The sequence below is a fragment of the Meriones unguiculatus genome, chromosome 1, assembly GCF_030254825.1.
Source record: "Meriones unguiculatus strain TT.TT164.6M chromosome 1, Bangor_MerUng_6.1, whole genome shotgun sequence".
Lineage (NCBI taxonomy): Eukaryota > Metazoa > Chordata > Mammalia > Rodentia > Muridae > Meriones > Meriones unguiculatus.
The window spans coordinates 23,330,225-23,355,341 of NC_083349.1; the positions used below are offsets into that span (position 1 = coordinate 23,330,225).

Below are 25,117 nucleotides of genomic sequence, written 5' to 3' on the forward strand. Positions count from 1 at the left end.
CACTTTAGTCCCAACCATCAAACTCCAGCTGAGCCATTTGGCTCAGCCTGGCCTGTGCCACTCTGTGCCCTCACATGAACTGAGCACCTACTGTGTGCTGACACTTGCCACGTGACCTTTCATTCTGTCCTTTGACAGAAGTACAGATGATTCCTATGCACCTTTGAAAAATGGAGAAACAGAGGCTCAAAGAGAAGAGATGGTTTGGCCAAGGTCCAGTTGGCAGTTGGAGAAGCTAAGCCTCAAATCCAGGCATTGAGTTACAGAGTTTGTTCATATTGAATTCTCAAAGATTATGATAGAGTGGTGATGAAACTCTCTAATCTCAGCATTTGGAAGTGGAGGCAGGAGAAATAGGAGTTCAAGGTCATCCTTATCTACATAGTTTTTGTTTTCTGGGAAGACAAGGTTTCTCTGTGTAGCCACAGCTGTCCCAGACTCACTTTGTAGACCAGGTTGGCCTTGAATTCACAGAGATCCGCCTGCTCTGCCTCCCGAGTGCTGGGATCAAAGGTGTGCGCCACCACCGCCTGGTGAGTACCCCTCACTTTGAGTACTCTTTAACGAACCCCAAACCTAGAGAGAGCTGCATGGCCGGCCCTGCTCACCCCTCCCTCTCTACAACTATGGTCGTTCACTTTCCTTACAGGTCTTCACTTCCCCCTGTGGGAGGCCTGCTGTTGCCCAGAGCCCTTTCCTGGCTCCCTCCTGCGGGCAGAACAAGAAACTACCTCACTTGGGATGCTGGAACCTCCCTTCCCCCCACCTCCCCGTTTCCCTCAGCCTGTCCATTCTCTGCCAGGCTAAGGTTTGGCAGACATAGGACACCAGTCTGTGCTCTGTGACCTGTGACTTACTGGAGATTCTGGGAATTTAAATTTCTTTTTATTCTTATGCTGGGTGGTGGTGGCACACGCCCTTAATGCCAGTACTTGGGAGGCAGAGGTCGGCACAGCCTGTTTTTTAGCGGGGGGACCCTTTGTTCTTGAGAATGCCATACAAGCATACAACAAGTACGATCAGATCCACCCCCTTTGCCGCTCACTGAGGCACAGGGAATTCTGAGCTAACTTGTGAACTCCCGGGGGAAAGGAAGAGAGGCGAGGATGAAGTCTGCTGGGGTTTGGAAGGTTCTCGGTTGCCCTTCAGGGACTTTGGAAGAATTGGAAAAAGGGCAGTGTGTGCTGGGGGCCAAGAGCACAGGCTCTCCAATCACATAGCCTAGACTTGAATTGTGACTGTGACTTCCTGGCTGTGTGGTTTTAGGCCTGTTACTTCTCTGAGCTCTGGTTTCCACGTCCCTACGAAGGGAGTGCCACAGTTGCGTGCCTTTAAGTGCCGCTCGGCTGCAGGCTGAGGGCCGATTCTGAATGATCTTGTAAGGAAAGCCCTGCTCCCCTGTCTGGCCGATGCTCTGCCTCCCTGATCTGTTTCCTCCCCCTGCACTAGCAAGGCACAGAACTCTGCCCAGTGTTTGTCCCCTCCTGTCCTCTTCTGATGTTCTGTCTATTGGGAACACTTTTCCTGCTGTACATATTGAAGACTCAACTAAGTGTTACCACCAGGAAGCCTTTCTTGATTTCTCCCACCCCTGCCTTCCCCTACCAGGGCTGGTACCGTGGTCCCTCTTCAGAGCTTCCCAAGTAGATCCAAGATGGATCTACTTGCCAGCAGTGGAAGGACAGCACACAGTGCCCCTAGGGGGCCCAGGGTCTAGGTGTGTTCCCAGTGAAAAGAGTAAAGTGACTCAAGGCTGAGCAGGGCACCCTGTAAGCCCCCTTCCTGTCCCAGTTTTATTTTTGTTCAAGAATCATTCCAGTCAGCACTCTTGGTTCCCGCCACAAGCCATCCTGGCGCACTGTCAACGTTTCATGCAGTGTAGAAGGAAGGAGCAGGGGGATGGAGGCTGGGGGTGTGGTCTGCTCTGCAAAGACATTGGATTAGAAAGAGTCCGGGGCTCCCAGACGACAAGGCCTGGCCCAGCCACCAGTAGCCCCGGCCCAGTTTTCACCTGTCGATATTGGCCACAGGATGAGAAGCTTCACAGGATGAGAAGCCTGGCTCCAGCGGGGTTTAGGTGTGGCAGGTGACCTGCCTACGGTCGTTGATCTGGGTCCCTATTCTAGCCACCCTTCTCCTTGTCACTGACCGTAACTGATTAGACCTGCTTGGAGCTAGGTCTCCACGAGCGTTAGGGCCAAGGACTAGAGGGTTACCTGAGTCCCCTTCCTACCACCCACCCCCAGGTTCACTATCCCTTTAAATCTGCAGGTGCCAGAGAGAAGGAGCCAAAAGCAGCCACTTCTCTGGACTGCCTTTATGGCAGGACAGCCACCACCTCCCTTATGACACCGGGCAGGGCGGGGGGTGGTACGGTGTGATCCTCTCACTGACTGACCAGGTGGGAGCCAAAGAACGATTCTGGTACATCCCTGCCCTCTGCTTCTGAACACCATTTCCCCCAGAGTTCCTACTGGCCCCAGAGTAAGGCTGGCTAGCCCTGCTGTCTCTGTTTTAGGGGAACTTGACCTACGTGACCTAAGAGTATTCCTAGGGTTGCACTTAGACCTGCCTGACAGCTTTCTTTCAAGAGAGACTGGCCTGGAGGGACACCAGCCAACACGAGTGGATCTGGGATTTGTATTGGATACAGGGGCCTGGACCTGGGCCCCTGGGGACTTCAGGTTCTCTCAGGGATGGTCAGGGGGGCCTTCATGTGGCCCATGGGCTTCTGCTGACTCTGGTCTCCTGGCGTTTTCTTGTCCCCACTGCAGTGTGTAGAGTCTGTGTTCTGGATGGGCTAGTTCATGTCCCTTTTTATTGTTTCACTGTTCACCACAACCCCCACTACCCCCATGGTAAAGGTGGGGTACGTTTTCCTTGTTCAAGAGATCCTCCCTGCTCCCCTAGACCCCAGGGCTCCTTCCCACGTTCATCTGCCTGAGCTGTTACTTGACACTGAGTCGATCAACCTGGATGGGAGAGGAGCATCTTGACTTCCTGGCATCCTGGGTACTGCATCTTGGTAATGTTGGCCCTGTTGGTATAGGCACCAGCCCCTCAAGACTTATTAGCAGCTGGCCTCTAGGAGAATGGCAGAAGGGGAATTGGCCATCTCTGAAGCCCACGTCCCTTTGCAGGCCAAAGGACGTACTTCCTAAGGTTCTTTAGTCCACAGTTGGTCAGCCGGCTAAGTCCCTGGCCAGCTGCAGGTAGTCCTCCGAGGGGAAATTACCCTGGGTCCCCAGATGAAGAGCCACACCCCTTCTCCCATGACAGTCTGGACAGAGAATCCAATATGGCTGACGAGGACCCCCAGGAGGTGGGGCAGCCCCGGTGTCCACAGCTCCAGCTGACTATGGAGAGGGCATCGCTGGAGAGAACTGAGATGGTACCAGGATCCGGTGGCTCTGCTGCCCACCTGGCCTGTCCCGGCTGTTAGTTTCGCCGGACCGGATGCCACATGGACACAGGCCTGCGCAGCGTGGCCAGCATCTGGTTCCAGTGTGTAGTGCCCATGCCACTGGCCGCTGGCCCAATGATGACGTGGCCCACGTTGTCCCCACGGCCATCACTGCTGCTCTCAGCCACCGTCACACGGAGAGAGAGGTCCTGGGGAGAAGGTGACATGAAAGATTGGGACCAGGAGCAGCTGAAGGGTTCTCCCTGGCTCCAAGGTTCCAACCTGAGAATACCAAGCCCTGTAAGGTGTGTACAGCTCTTGGAATCTTCCCCTCTGACTTGGGATAAGACACTTGTCCTAGTTGCCTCAGAGGGGTCCAGCTATGATGTGATCTCACTAAGTGATGAAAAGTGACAGTTCCAGCAGGATTCAAAATCTATCTCTCACTTCTTTGTCCCTCAACATTTTTTTTTTTCCTTTGTGATTTATCTTATTTTTTGAGTTTGAAAAGATGGGTCAGCATTAAATACACTCGCTGTCCTTGCAAAGGACCCTGGTTTGATTCCCAGACCCTCTATGGTGGCTCAGTAACTCCAGGGTATCTGAACCCTCTTCCAGCCTTTGTGGGCACCTGGCATTTATGTTATGTACAGACATACTTGCAGGCAAAATACCCATATACAAAATAATATAAACTTTAAAAACATTTTATTTTAAATTATGTATGTCTGTATTGGGGAGTATGTTCATGTGAGCACAGGTACCCATAAGCAGTTGTGTAGTAAGAATTCTGGGTTTTTAGTTTCTTTAAAACACACAGAAATATAAGAATACGTTTTCATCTTAATCCCAGACATGGGGATATGGGGCTGCTTTGCAACAGGTGACTGTGATTTGCCTCATGCTCTAGCAGAGGCATGCTTTTGCCAGCTGCAGATAGTTTCTGCAACTGTGTGACATTTGGAATTCTGGGAATTTTTCAGAGGTTAAATAAATACTAGCGCTCTGATGAGAAGGTTGTTTGCAGTTTGTTAGTAGTTGTGCTTAAAGAAGAAGCAAGAAGAAAGAAATTAGAGTCACAATCCCGGTATCTCTCTCTCCCCCCTCTAGCCTTCTTTCTAGTAATAGGAGGTGGAACTGGGTGATAAAGGGTGGGAAAAAGAAGAACCCACGAAGTAGGTTAGGGTTAAGTAAGGGACATATTTGAGATGTTAGCTCAACTGTTCTTACCTAGTCCCCCAGCGGCTTCGTTTTTGGAGACTGAAGAGAAGTGGCATTGTGGCAAACGGGGCAAAAGCAGGGGTCAAAGGGGTAGACTGTCCAGTAAGGGAAAAGGCCAGCGAGCCAGACACGCTGGGATGCTGCCTGGATTCATAGATTTGGGACACCCAAGGTGAGGCTGACATCCAGCTTTCAAACCACAAAGCTGGCAGACTAGACCCGAGGTCCAGTGGTCGCCTAGCATGCACAGAGCCTCAGGTTCATCAGCAGCACTGACAAACAAACATGGCTGCTGCTGGGCGTGGTGGTGCACACTTGTAGTCCTAGCACTCTGGGAAGCAGGCGGATCTCTGTGAGTTCAAGGCCAGTCTAGTCCACAAAGCGAGTCCAGGATGGCCAGGGCCACACAGAGAAACCCTGACTTGAAAAAAAAGACTGGGGAGATGGCTCAGCGATTAAAACAATTGACTGCTTTTCCAGAGAACTGGGGTTCAATTCCCAGCACTCTGATGCCCTCATACAGACATACATGAACATAAAATAAAAATAAATAATTTTTTAAAAAGAGAGAAGAAAGGGAAGCTACTTAAGGGGCAATACACACGGAGAGATAGAGGAAGCAGTTTTACCAGGAGAATTTTACACAGAGAGGTTGAATGAGAGAACAAGCTAGACACAGGTAGAGACAGAATGAGAAGGAGCCAGGAGATTAGAGCAGATTGCTGGGGTTACTCTGAGGCCAAGCAGAGCAATTTAGGGGCCGAGAGAGAAGCCAGGTTGAATAAGTCAGCTGGGAGAGGAGTTTGAACCAGAACAGCTGAGCTGAACCAGCCAGCCAGAGTTCAGAAAGAATAGGAAAGGGTGACTTCATTCAGCACTGAGTCTCAGAGGCTGAAAACATTCTAGGCCTGGGTTAGATATGGAGACTAGAAGTTCCAGGACAAGGCCTAGGTTAGCAGACAGAGACAGTAATCCTCTGAGACAACAATTGAAACAGGTGAATAAAAGTTCCTTTTACAGGTGTTGGAGAGAAGACTCAAAGGTTAAAAACACCAGTTGCCATTCCAAAGGTCCTGAGTTCAATTCCCAGCAACCACATGGTGGCTCATGACCATCTATAGTAAGATCTGGTGTCCTCTTCTGGTATTCAGGCACACATGAAGGCAGAATGCTGTATAAACAATAAATAAATCTTAAAAATCTCCTTTTACAGAAATCCCCAGGAGGTGGGCCCTGCACAGTCCCTGGGCTGTGGGGCAGACTTTAGCTCAAGAACTAAAGGGATTTTTTTTCCTTCTCTGTGTAGCCTGGAAACTTGCTCTGCAAAACCAGACTGAACTCATAAAGACCCACCTGACTCTGCCACTACCACCTGGCTCTAAAGGACTTCCTTCCTCCCTTTCTTTCTTCTTTTCTTTTCTATATATGAATGTTCTATCTGCATGTGCATCTGCATACAGAAGATGGCATCAGATCATATTACAGATCTTTATGAGGCACCATGTGGTTTCTGGGAATTGAGTTCAGGACCTGTGGAAGAGCAGCCAGTGCTCTTAATGGCTAAGCCATCTCTCCAGTCCCTCTAAGGGACTTTCTTATTGTTAGGTTGGCCTAAGGATTGAAGGAGACAGAGAGGAGGGGGTGAAATCCCCACCCTCTGACTGATATGCCTTAAACTGTATGCTCCGTAGTTCACCTCCCCGAGGTCCAGCCCCAGTAGTCTGTGACATCCCTGTGTTGGGAGGGTTCTCCCAGAGGCACGAGGTCCTCTTGAGGTCCTAGGATGAGAAGATCCCAGCAGGGTCCTTACAGTAGGAACTCTGAAGACTTAGTCCTACAACCCAGGGCTTTGGGGCTACCTCTAGCTCATTGTCAGTCAGAACTCAGCTGAGCTGCCCCCTTCTGTGGAAAGCCTCCCCACCCCATCTTAATGCTGGGAGCTCCGAAGCTCACAATGGGGTTTACAATCTCGGGACTTCCCTGCCTGTCCATCATAGGCATCAAGAAAGCAGTGTCTGGGTCCCCAGCCTCACCACAGGGCTGGCACGTAGTTTCAGGCTCAATCAACTAGAAGGGGTTGGCTTGAGGCCCCAAGAGGCAACAGTGGAGGAAAGCAGTGGCCTGAAGCCCTGTGACTATCCAGCCCAACTCACCTGTAGCACAATGGCTGGTACAGAGAAGATCATGGCTTCATTAAACACTGGGTTCGGGTCGTCCTTCTTCACGGCCGTCTTTTTCTTGCTCATCTTTCTCCCATCCTGCAGCAGGTATACTTTGACGAAAGGATCTACAGGCAGGTAGGCCGGGCGGGGGTCAGTAACACCCTTGCTTGGCATGGCCCTGTCTCCTCTGGCTCCACTCACTGCCTCCAGTTCCCTGACCCTTGGCTATTGGCATTATCTCTAAAGTCCACTGCTTGGTATTTACTTATATTAAGAAATGGGATCTTGTAGTGTGTTCTAGGTTGGTTCTAAACACTCAGGCTGAAGGGATCCCCCTGTCTCAGACTCCTGAGTAGCTGAGATGAAATTTGCAAGCTACAATGGCTGCTTGCATGTATCAATGAATGCAGAGTTTAAGAGAGGGTGTTAGAGAGCTGGACTTATAGGCTGTTGTAAGCTGCCTGATGTGGGTGCTGGGAACCGAACTCCAGTCTGCCCGAATATGTGCCTGCTCACTAGAAGAGGGCACCAGATCTCACTATAAATGAGCACGAGCCAGGATGTAGTTGCTGGGAATTGAACCCAGGACCTTTAGGAGAACAGCCAATGTTCTTAACCTCTGAGCCATCTCTCCAGTCCTGTTTGTTTAGTTTTGAGACAAAGACGTGCTGGGTAACACGGATTGGCCTTGATTTTGTAATCCTTGTTCCTCACCGCCACCAATTGCTGAAGAGCCACCACCACACCTGGCTTTGCTACTGGGCATTCATTGATCAATATTGAGAGACAAGGTCTCTCAGTATGTGTTTCAGGCTGGTTCTGAACTCCTAGGATTACGGGATCTTCCTGCTTAGCCTCCTGAGTACCTGGGCCTATAAGTGCATAGCACCATGCATAACTTCCCATTATCTTAAGGATGACCTTGAATTTCTGATTCTCTACACATCCTGAGTGCCAAGATCATAGGCATGGGTTACCATGCTGTGTTTTGTGCAGTGCCATCACTGAACCCAAGGCTGCATATACGCTGGACAAGCACCCAGTCAACTGAGCTACATTCTCCAGCTCATCGATATTATTTAAAATCCATTTCACAGTTGAGAAACTGAGGCTCTTATGGCCAGTCGAGAGAGGACAGCTCCTGTCTCGGGCGGCCCACTGCGTGTTCCCCTCACACTGGTTCCACGAGGCAGCAGACCAGATGCTTCTCCTTCTGTTAGCAACCTGAGGGCAGATAGCAGAGCTGAGGCACTGAGTGGCTACACAGTGGAGCCTAGCGGCCCGCAGCCCTGAGATAGAAGGTCTCCCTACTGCCTGGGGCCCTGTCAAGTCCGATAGGCCCCTGTATACCTAGGGTGTCAGATCCCACTTGGCACCCACCTCAAGGGATGAGGCACTGCTCCTCATTTAAAGTCCTCTGGGTTGCTTCCCTGTCTCTGAGCTCAAGTTCTGAAGAACGGATGCTGAACCTCCATTTCTTGTCCGGTGCCACAGCACAAGTGTTGCCTCCTGCCCGCAGGCTCCATCGCCCTCCCCTTTATGCTACTCTCCACACCCCGGGCTGCTTGTCACCCTCCAGGGTTCTTCTGTTTCTGTAGCTGACTCAACCTTTCCACCATGCCTGGCTCCTGAGCTTAGCTGCAGCCCCAGGGGCTCTGGCCCTGTGCCCCATACTTGCTCACAACCTGACAGCTCCCCCTGAGTCTAGTCCCTCACCCGCTGTGGTCTTGTCATTGGTCCAGATGAGATTCTTGGCTTTCACCACAACCACAGTCAGCCGCTCAGCTGTGGGCAGGTAACTGAGGGACAGCAGGATCTCTCCCACAGCATCGGCGGCCTGTGAAAAGAGGGATGGCTCAGGGATGGCTTCAAGGGGCCCAGGCTTCAAAGGTGGACACTTCCTTCTCCACTGAGAAGCACTGCTCTTTAACCTAGACACCAGGCTGACAGGATGGATAAAAGGACAACCCCTTGCCAATACAAGGGAGCATGCTCAGACCCTCTGTTACCCCGAATGTAGGCAGACCATGCCCTGGAAGGAGGCCCAGAGGTCTCCTGTCAAGTGCATCAATCAGATGCGGTTTTGTTCCCCCATTCTTGGCCAAGGAAAACATTCTATGATTAGTGCATAGAGATCCAACCTGACAGCATTTGCTTAAGCAATAATGTTCCCCGGCTCCATTACAGTGATAAAAGTAAGCGTCAGCTTGGCCTGTCTGAAATAACCCGCTTTGGGGCCAGAGCTGGGCACCCCAAGGGCAGCTTAGAGGAGCAGAGCCTCCAATGAGTAGTAAGTACTGAGACGCTGGGCTGGAGAGAAGGCTCAGTCCTGGGTGCTTTTCCAGAGGGCTCAGGTTCAGTTCCCAGCACCCACATGGCAGCTCAACAACATTGGTAACCCCAGTTCCAAGGATGTGGACACCCTCTTCTGACTCCCATAAGCATGAGATGTGCACATGGTACACATATGTACATGCAGGCAAAACACGCATAGAAAAGCAAACAAAAAAAGAGTAAAAATACATAGCTGGGAGGTGGTGGCACACACCTCTAATCCTAGCACACTCAGGAGGTTCTAGGCCAGCCTGGTCTACAGAATGAGTTCCAGGATAGCCAAAGCTACACAGAAAAAGCCTGTCTCAGAAAACCCAAAATAAGAACAAAATAAAGAAGAAAAATAAATAAACACTAAAAAAATAAAAAAAAAAATTAAAAATATAAGAAAGGACTGTGAAGAGGGTAGAGAGGTGGCTCAGTGGGTAAAAGCATTTGCCATTAACCCCAGTGACCTGAGTTCGATACCCACAACCCACAGGGTGAGGAAGAGAACCAGCTTGTAGAAGACAAGTGGCCTTCTGACTTCCACATGCATTCTCCCTGTGTGTATGCATGCCTGCACACACATGAGCACAGAAAACACAGTCAGTAAATAAATTAAATAAAAAAGAGCTGTAAACAGTGGTGTCTATAGAATGCATTTGTCACCTCATAGGATGAGTCATTTCCCTAGAGTGTGGCTTGGAACAGAGGAACTGCTCTCCTAATGCTGTTGGGATCTGGGTTAAGGGACAGGATAGTGGCATCTCTCCTAGGAAGTGGGTGTGGGTATTTTCTCCTCTGGTGAACCCATAGGCCGAAGCAGTTGGTACCTTATTCTGGTCCTGTAAGTAGAGCCAGCCACTGAAGGGCTGCAGCGGGAGGTCCAGAACAGACAGCTTCAGCTCCACCACCCCAGTGCTCACATTCCGCTCGTCCTCGTCGATGCCGAACACAGAAAACCTAAGGCTCTTCTCCTCCAAGGCTGTGGGATCCAGGGGGACAGAGAACTTCTCATCGAAGAAGATGGAATAGGCGTTCCTCTGGATCTATAGAGAGAAGGGGTCATGGAGGGGCGTCCTGGTACCCATAGCCTCATCTGGTCCTCTTTTTGTGGCTCAGCCTTGAAGGCTTGTTTATTTAATTTCTGTTTGTTTTGTTACTGGATCTTGCAGTGCTCAGGAGGAGCTCCTGCTCTTCCTGCCTTTAACTCAAAAACGCTAGCATTACAAGCTTGAGCCTCCACACTGCATCTCCCCCTCTCTTCTTCTCCCAAGACAGGGTCTCCCTATGGAGCTCTGGCTGTCCTGGAACCCACTGTTTTGCCCAGACTAGCCTTGAATTCACAGCCATCTTCCTGTCTAGGCCTCCAGAGCACCAGGATTACAGTATGAGTCGACCATGCCTGGTCCTGAAAGTCTTTGGTTGGTATTTGATTGGTTTTTGGTTGTTTTGAGACAGGACCTCATGTAGTCCGAGATGGTCTTGAATTCATTACGTAGCCGAGGATAACCTTGCGTTCCTGAGCTTACTGCCTCCATTTCTCAAAGGTTGAGGTTACCGTGAAATTTTAAAAGCTTCAATGTCCCCTCCTAGGTTATGGTCAACCCACTGGCCCGGCATTAGAAGCTTCCACAGTGAAACCCTAGAAATCCTCCTCTTCACTAGATGCCATAACAGAGTAGCAACCATCTCTCCTGTCTGCATGACTTAGCACAGCCCTGGGGCAGGCATGTGTCGGGAGCCAGACAATTGTGTGTGAACAACCATTAATACCGCAGCGCCCTGCAGAGCCTTTCTGGATTGTCACGGGATGGATGGATGGATGAGTGGACGGATAGACAGATGGATAAAGTGACTAGGCAGGGCTGGACGTGCTTCACTCCCCAGATCACTCCAGCTTTTGGATGCCATTGGCCTCCTTCCAGGAAGCTGTGGGCAGTCCTCAGAGGAGCACGTGAGGCTCCGCTTGCCCTTCTGTGGGGGGCCGTCTGAGTCACTGTGCAGTGGCATTTAGAGAGCAGCTCTCATCCCCAGCAGGCACCTTCCCTGAGGCTGAGGGGGTTGCTTGTCCTGGAAGCAACACCCCATCCCCACAGTTAGACTGTTATAGGGGATGATGTCATGAAGCTGTCTTCCTAGGGACAAATCCTACTAGCCGCTAGCTACATTGATCTCACTCTTCTGTGTCTGCCAGGCTCTGGGAAGGTTCTTCCTGTAGCCACTGTACCCCAATATGAAAACCTGGAGCCATGTTGCCTACACAATGCTCTGCCTCAGACCAAGCTTCTGTCTACCATTGTCCCTCCTCAAGGGACATGTCCTGAGTCACCCACGTGGCTTAGGCCAAGAGCAACATAATGTGTATCAGGCTTGATGGCAGCTCTTCATGGTCTAGAAAACTGTTCCCGTTCCTACCAAGGACTGAACAAGAAAATACCCAGCCCTTCTTTATGATCGTGATGCTTCCTAGACAGGTGGGGAAACTGAAGGCAGTTGCTTCAGTGGCTGGTTCAAGGTCACACTATCGGACAAAGGTGGGACTTGGATTTAACCAGACTCCAAGCCACCCAGTACTACCTACTGCATGGAGGAAACTGGACCGCCCCTTGGTGCCCCAGGCACAGAAACTGGTGGTTAGTTCTAGAGACTTCTAGAGTTACAGGTACTATGAAGTAGGGGCGGGGGCATGGAATATCCACCCCTGAGAGCCAGCCAGCTAATGTTCAATGTAGTAAGAGTGAGTGGGCACAGATGGCTCTCCAAGAACACAGAAGACCCTCAGTCCTGCAGGGCATGGATCCCGAGGGTTGACCTGGCCCATCTTAGAGGGTTCAGGACCTGAACTCCTACCAGCCTGCTGCTGGGAGGAAGGTATGGCAGTCATGGTGAGGTACCTTAGAGATAGCCTCTGCCCTCTGGACCCAACCTCTTCTTTCTTCTTGATTGCTGACAATCAATGAAGGGACTCTGGCCAGCCTGAACATGGCTCTAACAGGCCTTGCCCTTCTCTCCCTTTCCTCTCTGCCTTGCCAAACACTGTCAGATTACATTCCTAAGGCTAGCCTCCAAGGCCTAGTCCCTTATTTAGCCACTTCCTCCTCCTGAGGCTAACCACCAAGGTCCAGCTATCAAAGTGTTGAAGTCCAGCAATCAAAAGCCCTCTTTGGCTCACCCAATTAACATGCCCAGTTAAAATTAAAACCTCAAAAAAAAAATTAAATATCTCCTTCTAACAAGGGTTTCCCCTTGTACCTTTATAAACTGCCATTTTCCTAATTCTGTCTCCTCTCTATCCAGAGGCAGTCCTCTGCCCTTTGGGACAAATACCCTTTTCTCCTCTCCCTTGTTCCCTTTTCCCTCCTCTACCTTCTGTCTTGGTCTCTTATTTTCTGCTCACTGTCCTTCTCAAACAAATAAATCTCCTTTGTGCTGAGAATTTGGTCTTGGGGGTCCTGAGCTGGTCCTGACTCTAACAGTCTAGGACTGTGTCAGCATGCTGGTTTCTGGCTTCCAGCAGGGTGAGCCATTAGGGTCACCACAAGAAAACAGAGATCAGAGGGAAGTTCAAGTATGTATCTCCCAAAGCCTTTCTTCAGTTTCCCTGGGGGCTGACCACACCCTCTCAGGAAAGAACACAGCTCTCAAGAAGGCCAGGCAGCTCTTTCATTTGGGGTCTACAAACTTGCTTTCCTCTCACCCTTTCTTCAGTCCCTGGGGTTGGCCTCCCTTCTTGTGAACAAACTCACCAAACCACACCACCCCTCCCCCATGCACTCCAAAGCAAATAAGTCTGTCTTTGAGCTCTCTCCCAGATCAGCCAAATGAGCAGGCCATCTTTCTTCTTGCCATGACTCCGAGTTGACAGAGATGGAGGCAGACGGTTACCCACTGTCCTTAAGTGATAGGAAGATTGAAATTTATACAGACAGAGCAGGAACACAACGCTGGTTCTATGACTGGCCCTTCACTCTGGATCCACATTCTGATCTGCTCCTCAATGCCCTGTCATCCTCCCTAATACTACAGATCTGCCCACTAACCCCAATGTTAGCTTCCCAGGAGGGCTTCAGGAAGCCCAGTTTACCCCTCTGCCCTGTCCCCACTTACCCGGGAGATGCCCACGATCTGTTCATCTGGCAGCAGGCTGACACGCATGAAGCAGGACTCGAAGGTGGCCTCCTCACGCTCCAGGAGGTCCTTGCCTTGCAGCACTGCCACGCAGAGGGTGTGGGAGCCTGCATCATAGTCCATGCCCACCTCTACCTGGCCCAGGGTGAAATCCTGCCCGAAGGTGTTGCTCACAGAGGAGACGGAGTTCAGAGAGTCTGCGGACTGAGACTTGCGGAGAGGACCGTACGGGGCCAGGTCCAGTTCCCGGCCCATCAGCTCCAAAGGTCCCAGCTCACTGATGCTCTCAAAGGTGTCCTCTATACTGAGGCTGCCTTTGCGGCTGGGGGGTCCCCTAGTGGTGGCCCGCTGGGTGTTCCATGGAGGGACTCTCTGAGGATGAACAAAAGGGACAGGGCAGCATCCCATGGGTTCTGGGAGATTGCAGAGAAATGCCCACTGCCTCTTGGTTCAAGGCACCCCAGGCCCTCCTTTCACAAAACCAGGGGGACTGTTATTTCAGGCCGCGTGGCTTCTCTTTCCTCAACTAGGAACTTGCTACATATCTCAGGCTGGCCTGGAACTCATGATCCTCCTCCTTTAACCTGAGTCTTGGCATTACAGTCACGCACCAAGCACATCTAGCTTGTTTTCATTTTTTTTCCAAGACAGGGTATCTCTGTATAGCCTTGGCTGTCCTAGATTCGATTTCTAGACCAGGCTAGCCTCGCACTTTGAATTCACAGTGATCTGCCTGCCTCAGCCTCCGGAATGCTGAGATTTTAGGCGTTTGCCACTGCGGCCAACTGTTGTTTTCCAGACAAGGTTTCTCTGTGTAGCCTTGGCTGTCCTGGAACTCTCTCTGTAGACCAGGCTGGCCTCGAACTCAGAGATCTACCTGCCTCTGCCTCCTCAATGCTGGAATTAAAGGTGTGTGCCACTGCCACTCCAGCTGTTTCTAATTTTTCACAAATACAAATAATTCTACATCAAATAGCAAGTTTTTGTTATTTGAGACAGGCTCTCATTTAGCCCAGACTGGCCTTGAACTTACTATGTAGCCAAGGATGGCACATGCCCTTAGTCATAGCACTCAGGAGGCAAGGCAAGTGGATCTGAGTAGAGTCCAGCCTGGTCTACACTGCAAATTCTAGGCCAATCAGGGCTACAGTGTTAAACCATGTCTCAAAAAACAAAACAAAACAAACTTCTTTATTAAAAATTATGCAGGCTTGTGTGTCTGCATGTAGGCGTGGGCATGAGTGTAGGCTGGTGCAGAGGCCAGAGGCATCAGCCACCCTGGAGTGGTAGATATAGAAGATGTTGATCTCACCTACATAAGTGCTGGGAGCCAAAGCTGGGTCCTCTTGCTCACATGATAGCGTCTCACCCCTCTGAGACAGGGTTTCTCTGTGTAGTCCTGCCTATCCTAAGGCTCACTCTGTAGGCCAGGCTGGCCTTGAACTCAGACAGCTGTCTGCCTCTGCCTCCCAAGTGCTGGGATCAAAAACGTGGCCACTACCACTTGGCTTTCTTTTTAAAAATTACATGATAGGCTTTAAAAAAACATATTAAAAAAAATTTATTTAGGGCGAGTGAGAGCAGGCTCCGGCATCGTCTGTGCACGTAGAGTCAGAGGAAAACCTTCAGGAGCCATTTCTCTTCTTCCACCGCGTGGGTCCTCAGGCTCTAACTCGGATCATCAAACATGGTAGCTAATGCCTGTACTCACTGAGCCACCTCACCAGCCCCAGGGATAGGGTTTTGTTTGTTTTTGTTTTTTGCTTTGTTTTTCAAGACAGGGTTTCTCTGTGTAGCCCTGGCTGCCCTGGAACTCATTCTGTAGACCAGGCTGGCCTTGAAGTCAGAGATCCCTCTGCCTCTGCCTCCCTGAGTACTGGGATTACAGGCCTTTGCCACTATGCTGGGCCCAGGTGATAGGTATAATAGAGGTCCGATCCCCACTCACAGGGAGGTAGTAATCAAGAGGGCCGAGGCCGAGAGGCCACCCTCAGAAGGGATGGTGGGATGCGGGTCTGCAGGAGGAAACCTCACCTTCAGCTTGGCCTCCACGTAGGCCTCTCCATACTTTTGCTGCAGGTACCTGTAGTCGTAATTAGGGAATGGGGAGGGGCTGGGGAAGCTCCCCGACGTCCAGAGCTTCCACAGACTCACAGCTGCAATTCCAAGCAGTGCCAGGGCCCCTGCAGCGTAGACACCCACCTCCCAGCCAGGGGGGCTCTTGATGACTGCAAGGCAAGGACAGCCTGTCATTATTGGGGTACAGCAATCACATTCACCTCTACCCAGAAAGAAAAAGCTAATTACCATTGACACTTGTATATACACAAGGACAAATGTTTTGTGTACTTGGCTTTTTTTTTTTTTAGCTTTATTTATTATGTACACAATGTTCTATCTGCATGTACATGTGCAGCCAAAAGAGGGCACCAGATCTCATTAGAGATGGTTGTGAGCCACCATGTGGTTGCTGGGAATTGAACTCAAGACCTCTGGAAGAGCAGCTGGTGCTCTTAACCTCTGACCCATCTCTCCAGCTTGACTGGCTCTTTTTTATTATGTGAGTATGAACACGTGTATGAGCATGAATGTGTGTGCATGCGCGTAGAGGCCAAAGGTCAACCTTAGGTGGTGTTCTTCGGAAGCCTTCCACCTTGTTTTTGAGACAGGGTCTCTCATTGGGACGTCCCCAGGGCTCCTCATGTCTCTGCCATCCTAATTTTCACACAGATGCTGGGGATCAAACTCTGGTCCTCATACTCACATGGCAACCATTTTCCTGACCCAGACACCTCCTCATAAGCTCCTGTTTTGTTTTTTGTTTGTTTGTTTGTTTTTGCTTTTGTTTTGAGACAGGGTTTCATGTGGCCCAGGCTGGTCTCAAACTTGCTATGTAGCTGGGATGATTTTAGCTCCTTCCTAATTTTCCTTCTAAGTGCATCACCCTACTCAGTGATACTTGTGTACTAAACACCTTTTTCTTGGGGGAAAAAGGGGGGTGAGTAAGTTGGCTCATCCAGTGAAGGCACTTGCCACCAAGCCTGATGACCCCAGCTTGGTTCCTGAGACATCATATGGTAGAAAAACATACCCAACTTCCACAAATTGTCCTCTGCCTGTCCTCCATATGGCAATGCAGGCACACATATATGTGACCATAACTAAATGAATGAACAAATAAATATGTAGCAAATAAAAAAATTTAAAACTAATTCAAAATTTTCAGTAAAAAAAAAATTATTTTTATGCTGTGTTACTACAAGACTTGGTATGAGGGTCTCCAGATTCAGAGCTAAACAAGACACAGTCCTCTTTCTTTCTTTCTTTCTTTCTTTCTTTCTTTCTTTCTTTCTTTCTTTCTTTCTCTTTCCTTTCCCCTTCCTTCCTTCCTTCCTTCCTTCCTTTCTTCCTTCCTTTCTTTTTGAGAAAGAGTCTTGCTCTGAGGCCTGGGCTGGTCCCAAATTCTAGACAATTCTCCCATCTCATCCTTTCAAGTGCTGAGATCATATGAATGGGATTATACCACACCCAGTTTAGAAACACACTCTCTTAAAGGCTCTGCTTCTGCCTCCTCTTCCACAAAACCCTACATTTCTCCTGGGAGGCACCTGGGCAGAGCAGATAAGAGCCTCACAAGACAGGTATCTCTTCAGACAAACACAACTGCAGTTGGGTCCCTGGGTTCCCTGACTCATAGTCCCCCGAGGACCTCTTGCTTCAGAGAATCAAAACGGCCTTTCAATCTTAGATGATTGAAGAGAAGAGAAAAGAAGTGACTCTCTCTGTGATTTAGGCCTCACCTACAACAACCCAATGTCCACCAGCTGGTGCATGGTTAAGCCAAAAAGCAACACACTCACCCATGGAGCATCACTTGGAAATAACCAGGCCAATACCAAAACAAAAGAAAGAAGATGGACATTGAGAGAACTTCCTGGTGGCTGCAAGATGCTGGTCACAGAGACCACAGGGTGCACAATTCTATTTATGCTCAGGCTCTGTGCCTGTGAGCTCTGCCCCTGTGGCCTCAACCCATCCTGGATTGTGTACTGTGCAGTCAGGCTGTGCCTGTCTTCATTTCAAACAAACTTATTTTTCCTTGGTCTCTATTCCCTTAATAGAACAGGGTGACAAATATTTACAAGGGATTGACATCGCATTAAGTATTAAACCTAGAGATGGTTTAAAGCACACAGCAGGGTGTGTATAGGTATTGTGCAAACACCACATCATTAACTTGATCATCTGTGGATTTTGGCATTTAGTTGGGGTCCAGAAATGAACACTCTGAAGATAAGGAGGGATAACTGTCTAAGAACTGTTGAAGAGGCTGGCGAGACAGCACAAACAGTAAAGTGCCTGTTCTACAAACACAAAGACCTGAGTTCAGATCCCCAGCACCCACATAAAAGCCGGCTGTGGTGGCTTGTGCTTGTAACCCTAGCCCTACAGGAGCAGAGACAGGTGGGTCTCGGAGATTCCTGGTCAGACAGTCTAGCCAACTGGCAAGGCTGAGGAGAGACTCTGTCTCAAAAAATGTGATGCAGAGTTAGTGATGCAGGAAGACAGCGAAAATCAAATGCTGGCCTACACACACACACATCACATACACACATACAAATAATAATAAAAAAGAGTTTGAGTTGGTAAATGAGGGCAGTTGAGTTTCTTTTTGGGAAGATGAAAATATTCTCAAAAATCCATCGGCTGCTCATTATACTAAAAGCCACAGCAATGTACATTTTAAAGAGGTAGATTTCTTAGCAGACGCCTTTTGTTTTCTGATACAAGGTCTCAGGCATCCCACACAGCTTGGTATGGAGCCTGTTACATTCTTGAGCTTGATTCCTGACCATCCTGTCTCTGTCTCCCTAACCCTAGGATTACAGGCCTTTCCCGCCATGCTCCGTCAATTGTCTAGTAGCTGTTCTGTCTTGTTTTGAGACAGGGTCTCACTGTGTAACCCAGGCTGACCTCAGACTTGTGATCCCCCTGCTTCAGCCTCCTGAGTGTTGCTACTACAGGTTTGAGGCACAATCCCCAGCTTATGGAAGTGGATTTTATCTCTCAGTAAATCCCTAACCTCAGATCAACACAGAAGCTACACTTGAGAGGTGTGGCTACCGGCTGGGCTGGGCCTGAGGAGAGTTCAGAGGCTCTTTTCCTCTGCTGCCTGGGGATGAGCTGACCACATTGGGAGCTCTCTGTTCCCACACATAGTAATTTGCTCTCTTAACCGTTTCCCGTGAGTCTTCACCTGGTACGGTGTGTGGGCCACAACAGGACCACATGTGCTAAAAGATCTGGCCTCATGCTGCTAGGGAACCTGGCCCTGATGTCCTAAGGAAGCCACGGAGATGCTGAGGTACCTGTGGCTTATAGGACTCTCTAAACCATTTCCAGCACTATGCTGCTGCACTCAACTCAGATGGGGAAACTGAGACTTGGGAAAGCTCAGGAACTTGTCCAAGTCCATAAGGCGGGGCTCCCGCTCTGGCAGCAGGACTCCAGACAGGGCCAGAGTAATAACCACTGCTACCCCTGGTCTCGACCTGGCTTAGCTCTCTCACAGCAGCAAGGTGGAAATTGGCAGGAGAAGTGAGGGGCTCTCGAATGGAAACTGAGATCTAATGAGTACATTAAAATAAAGAAGTGAGAAACAACCACCTCGGGCGCACACACATGCCTGCAACGGAAGTTCTGGTTTCTGTGTAAACTCAGCTATGTCATGTAAATATGTTTTTGTTTTAATCCCAAGTGTGGGATTTTAGTTTGGGCTTTAGTTTGTCCTCAGCTGGTAACAGTGGTGTGGGAGGCGTGGCCTCTGAGGGCTGGTAAAGGCCGGCCACCTGCAGAGGGGAGAGGGGCGTGGCCTAGCACTGAGGCTATCAATATGAGAGCCCAGAAAGAGACTGTGGCACGTGGTGTCAGCATGTAGCGCGGGTTTGACGAGACCAGGGATGGTCCGTGTGGCGGTTTGGAGCAGACAGATGGAGAGAAATGCTTCAGGACGCAGTGGCTTGGAGGAGACTGCTTGCTGCGCATTTGCTGTGGACAGAGATTGGGATATCCCCCAAAGACCCGTCGACCCTAAGCGGCTGGGAGAAGTAAAGGGGTCTGCACCCCTCCTCTCCACTAACCTTCTCTTGCCCCTACCTAGGGTTGGGGATTGGAAGGGAAAGGCTTTAAGGAACCTCGATAAAACAGTTTAAAACGAGCGCTACACAGGCAGTGCCTTGGGACAGGGGAGCCAGGACTGCGTCAGTGAGCCCCAGTTTTAGGTCCCGACCTTAAGTAGCTCAGAGATCAGAGTAGGACCAGGCAGGCAGATGGATGCATCAGACAGGATGCTGGAAATTGTACTGGGAGTACCAGAAGGCTGAGAGGAGAGGAGCAAAAAGATGGCAGGAGGCTGGAAAGGTGGCTCAGCAGTTAAGAGCACTGGCTGCTCTTCTGGAGGACCCTCGCTTGAGTCTCAGCACTCACGTGGTGGCTCACAACTGTCTGTAACTCTAGTTCCAAGGGATCTGATTGGCCTCTTCTGGCCTCTTTGTGCATCATGCACACAAGTAGTATAGACATACATGTAGGCAAAACACTCATACAGATAAAATAAAATAAAATAAAATAAAATAAAATAAAATAAAAAGTACGGCAGGCTGTAGAGCAGGGGCTAGAAGTCGTGGCCAGAAGAAAGGAGGTGGTGGCAAAGGACTTGAGTCCAGTGGGAGAGAGGGAACAAGGTACTATGGAGCAGAGGGGCTCCTTGTCCCCACCCCCCAAAGTCCAACATCCAAAGAACTTGGAGCCGGGCATTCCTCTAGCAATGAGCACTGTCTGCTGGCCCGGGTAGGAAAACCAAGGCTGACCAAACACAGCTGGGACAGGGCAGCATCTGGATTCAGGTACCTTGCTGCAAGGTATATCCCCATGCCAGGCTGGTTTCCTCATGGGGAGAGTGGAGGGACCTCACGCAGGGGTCCCAGCCCAGAGGATGTATTATTTGAAAAAAGTCCCAACTCATGTCATGCCTAGCGTGAGTCACCCAGGCTTATTTATAACAGAGGAGATCTGAGAACATTGTGAAGGTCCCCCCGAGGGAGCTGGTGGGAGCTGACTGCTCTGCCATAAGCAGGAATATCATTGGCCTTTGGGAATGGCAACTTTGGCCACTAGAGGTCATAGGGGAATGACATTATCCCTATTGTCAGCATTAAGAGAAAAAGAAAATCACTCCCAACATGATACAACCCTATGATTTCAATGTGAAAATCACACAGTGGACAGACAAGGGCTCTGGAGACCAGGCTAGTTTTGGTTGCACATGCATGGAGTCTGAACACTTGGGAAGTGGAGGCAGGAGGACCAGGCGTTCTAGTCATCTTTAGTTGTATAGAGGGTTGAAGGGACTATAAAAGGATGTGTCCCCTACTTGTCATAGACCTTTCCAGTGATAGAATGGAATTTGGGAGCCGACTGAAACCACAGGCAGCATGTCTACGGAGGGTCCCAGGGCAGGCATGACAAGGTTCTGGAATGTCCTTGGGAGTCTACACACTGGGGTGAGTTAGGAAAGTACCTGGCCAGCTAGGTCACAGCAGGCCAGGCAGGAGCAAGGGGCACAGCAGAGGAAGGCACCCCGCATGTCAGGGTGTAGGTGCTGAGGACTAAATCCTCAGTGCTTGGCAGAACTTGGAAGCAGCGCTGGGGTAGAGAAGGAAAAACCCCAAGTGGGTGATGTTGGATGACGATGGATACACGATTGTTGATTGGGTTTATGGAACTTTGGTGGAAGCGAGGTCTAAACTAAGGTTAACAATGAGATGATGAGGGAGGAGAGGAACTTTGACAGCAGCTTTTATTTTATTTTTGGAGACAGAATCTCTCTATAGACCTGGCTGTCCTGGAACTCACAATATAGTCAAGGCTAGCCTTGAACTCACAGAGATCCATCTGCTTCTGCCTCTGGAGTAAAGAGATTTAAAGGCACGTGCCTTCATACCTGGCCAAAGAACAGCTCTATACCTGTATACAGATCACTTCCTACAAGGTGTTGCTTACGCTCTTCCCACACACCGGGCCTCCCTGAGTCCTGAGAATCGTGATGGAGTCTCTGATTTTCAGATGAGGAAGCTGAGAGGCGGAGAATCTACTACGGTCATCTGCACTCTCTTTAGATTTCCACCTGAGACACAAGGGCTTAGCCACACAGAGCAGAGAGATGGTCAGATCCAAGGACTCACATGAACAATGGCTGGGAGCTCGCAGGGCTGTGTGACACTGTGAAGACCAGTGGGGCTGCAGATGAAAAGGGAAGCTGTCTGGGGACCAAGAAAGGTGGTCCCCTCCACATCCTGAAGCCCAGCCCTGGGTCACTTTAGCCTGCACTACAGTAAGAGCTACTGTGATAGGGAACATTAGACTAGGGGTTAGGGGATCTGAGATCATTTCCTGACCCATTACTGTCACTTCCCTCACTAAGGCTCGATTCTGTCATTGTGAACAGGGAGGGAGACATCTGGAGAAAAGACGGCAGCTATGTCTCAGTCATGACACCATCCACCACATATTATCAGGGGCTATGGGAGTATGCTGGCGTTCCCAGGCCATCTCTCAGGGCTTCATGGAAGCATCGGAGAAGGGAAAGAGTGATTCCTAGACCCTCACCATCCCTGAGCTGGGTGACTGTAGCATTGTCTAACATTGGCAGACCCCAGGAGGGGCCCCAGGTGAGTGGATTCCACGCCACAGGCTCATCCTGGGGAATAATGGGTCAAGAGTCTCCTGGGAAATCACTCATGTCAAACAGAGGAAAGTTGTTTTGTTTTGTTTTAACAGAAAGGTTGCTAGGCATGGCAACACATGTCTGTAATCTCTGCTCTTAGAAAGTAGAAGCTGGTGAATCATGAGCTCAAGTCCATCCTTAGCTACATAGAGAGTTCAAGGCTATGGGGCTGGAGAGATGGCTCAGCGGTCAAATCACTTGCTATGCAAGTGTGAGGATAAGCGTTTGGATCCTCAGAACCCATATAAAGGCTGGCCTGGAGCACACTGCAAGTGCCTGTAACTCCAGCCCTGGAAAGTAGAGACCAAGGTTCCCCAGAGCACGCTGGCTATTGAGATTTTCCAAATCAGCCAGGTCTGAGTTTCACTAAAACTGCCTCAATGGATAAGGCGGAAGAGCAAGGAAGGATGACTCCTGACATCAACCTTGGCCACCACATGCACATCTACACATGTGATGGCTATACCCCCTACATATGCCCACACATGCATACGTGCACACACATACAATGCAGACAAATATTTTTTGAAGCCAACATGGCCTACACGAGATCATGTCTAAGAAGCAAACAAAAACACACAAACCAAACCAAAGACAAAGAAAGAATCCATTGCAGTGAAAAGATGAGGAGACCCCCAAATGGGTTCCAGGATGACCTATGTCCCCATGGCTGAGCGACCTGTTACTCATGTCCAGCTGACACCTCCCATCCCAGGCTGCTGCAGCTGCCTGCGGCTGGGCTCCTTGTCCGGGAGACTCACCGCTCAGATGGTATTCTGTCACATCCACAGCCATGATGTCCCCTGCGGTGACAAGGACTGGAACAGAAAGCAGAGTCAGCAGTGAGCAGGGTCCAGAGCATCACATTCCTAACTCAGCGGCCTGTTCCTTTAGTTCACACTCAGCTGCTGGGGGGGGGGGGGCGTGTCCAGAATGGTTGCTACTCTAGTGTACTACCCCCCCTTCTTCTTTAGTCTTATTTATTATAGAGCCAGATGTGGTGGCACAAACTTTAACCCCTGCACTCTAGAGAAGCAGACAGTAGGATCTCTGCGTGTTCAAGGCCAACTTGGTCTATAAAGAGAGTTCCAGGCCAGCCAGGGATACCCAGTGACACACACACACACACACACACACACACACACACACACACACACACGCTCTCTCTCTCTCAAAAAAAAGTTTTACAATGTATGTGCCTGGGTGTTCTGCCTGCATATGTTTGTGGAACATGTACATGCAGTATCCAAAGAGGCCAGAAGAGGGCATCAGAGCTTCTGGTATTAGAGCTACATGTGGGTGCTGGAAACTGAATCCAAGTCTTAACCCATGAGCTGTTTCTCAGTCTCCAACTGCCACCTCCCCCTACTCCACAGCACCCGCCCACCCTCCTTTCTTTTGAGAAAGGGTTTCTCTCTGTAGCCCTGGCTGTCCTGGACTCATTATGTAAATCAGGCTAGCCTAACAGTCACAGAGCTCCACCTGCCTCTGCCTCCCCAGTGCTGGGATTAAAGGCGCCCATCACCAAGTCTGGCCCCTCCTTCCCCTGCTTTTCACCTCTCTCTCTCCTTCTCCTCCTCTTCCTCCATCCCCCCACTCCTACTTGTTTGTTTGTTTGTTTGTTCTGCTTTTCGAGATAGTTTCTTTGTGTAGCAAGAGCCCATCTGTCTGGACTCACATTGTAGACCAGGCTGGCCTCAAAATCACAGAGATCCACCTGCCTCTGCCTCTGCCTCCCTGAGTGCTGGGCTAAAAGGGGTGTGCCACCACCTGGCCCCCTCTCCTAGTTCTTAGACAAAGTATCCCAGGCTGGCATAAAACGCTCAATCTTCCCTCAGCTGTCCCTCAATCTTCCCTCAGCTGTCCGAGTGTGGAGATTACAAGCATGCACTGCCATGCCTGCTGCAAAGGTACTCTTGTTTCTGTTATTTTCAAAACCAGCGAATCAAGGCAGGCATGGTTGTACACACTTGTAATCCCAGCACTCAGGAGGCTGAGGTAGGAAAATTATCATGTTGAGGACAGTCTGTGCCACATAATGGAACGCATAAAATGGTGTTTTAAGCTTTTGGAGAAAGGGGCTGAAACAGGAGCTCCTGTAGTTCAGGCTGGCCTTGAACTTGCTATATAGCCGAGGCTGGCTTTGAACTGCTGACCTGCCTTCTTTACCTCTCAAGTGCTGGGCTTAAATATGTGCTCCATTATGTCTGGATACCAAAACCTGTTTTTGAATGTGCGTGCAAGTACACTAAACCCTGTGAGCACATTTGAAAACCAAAGGTTGATGTCAGGATAGAGCCCCAAGAGCCTCCTGACTTGTTCCTGTTTTCGGGGCCCCAATCCCCTGTTTTCCACCACCCTCGCCCTGTCAATCACAAACACACTTTTTCTTCCAGTGCTAGAGATCTGTACTCAGTGTGTGCTGGCATAGCACACATTTTGCCTCCTGGGCCATCTCCCAGCCTCCTACAGTTTCTCAGTCTCTCTCTCTCTGTCTCTTCTTTTTGTTTGTCTCTCTCTCTCTCCTCCCCTCCAAGACAGGGTTTCTCTGTGTAGCCCTGACTATTCTGAAACTCATTCTGTAAACCAGGCTGGCCTTCAACTCAAAGACATCTGCTTCCCTCTGCCTCCCGAGTGCTGGAATGAAAGGCGAGCACCACCACTGCCCGGCCTAAAGTCTCTTCCTAAGCATTCTAAAACTCATTTAGGGTTGCTAGATAAAGCACAGGATACCCATGGGCACTGCAACTTCAGATTTACTTTTAGCATAAGACCCTAATATACATGGGGCATATTTATGTTAAATACGATCCGGTTATTTACCTGGAGCCAGCATTAGCAGGTGCTTTTAATTTGCCAGCCCCGCCTCTTGGCCATCCTAAAGCAGCAGATGGGAACAGAACCTGCTCATTAGGACAAGCCACTTGGAAAAAAAAAAAAATTAAAAGGGTTGAATTCCCTCAGTAATCTATTCTCAATCCTTCCCCAAGTGGGATGCTTTCTCCCCTGCTCACGCTCATCTCCTGGGCTCCATGAACCACTGAGGTCTAAGTTATTCTGGGTGAAGCCCCTCAGAGCTCACATCCACCATTGCTGGAC

At 49.9% G+C, this 25,117-nt stretch overlaps 1 protein-coding gene across 2 annotated transcripts in view; it reads right to left on the minus strand.

Moving 5' to 3' along the window:
• Positions 1 to 1,754: 1,754 nt before the first annotated feature.
• Positions 1,755 to 25,117, minus strand: part of Syt12 (synaptotagmin 12) — a 30,465-nt gene continuing 7,102 nt past the window's right edge. For both annotated transcript variants that reach the window (XM_060384014.1, XM_060384020.1), the window contains 7 exons: positions 22,780 to 22,836; positions 15,268 to 15,461; positions 13,213 to 13,605; positions 9,936 to 10,151; positions 8,503 to 8,623; positions 6,778 to 6,911; positions 1,755 to 3,612 (listed from right to left, as the gene is read on the minus strand). In XM_060384014.1, coding sequence (XP_060239997.1) covers positions 3,439 to 3,612; positions 6,778 to 6,911; positions 8,503 to 8,623; positions 9,936 to 10,151; positions 13,213 to 13,605; positions 15,268 to 15,461; positions 22,780 to 22,813 — 1,266 coding nt within the window. In that variant the 5' untranslated portion in view covers positions 22,814 to 22,836 and the 3' untranslated portion in view covers positions 1,755 to 3,438. The remainder of the gene's footprint in view (positions 3,613 to 6,777; positions 6,912 to 8,502; positions 8,624 to 9,935; positions 10,152 to 13,212; positions 13,606 to 15,267; positions 15,462 to 22,779; positions 22,837 to 25,117) is intronic.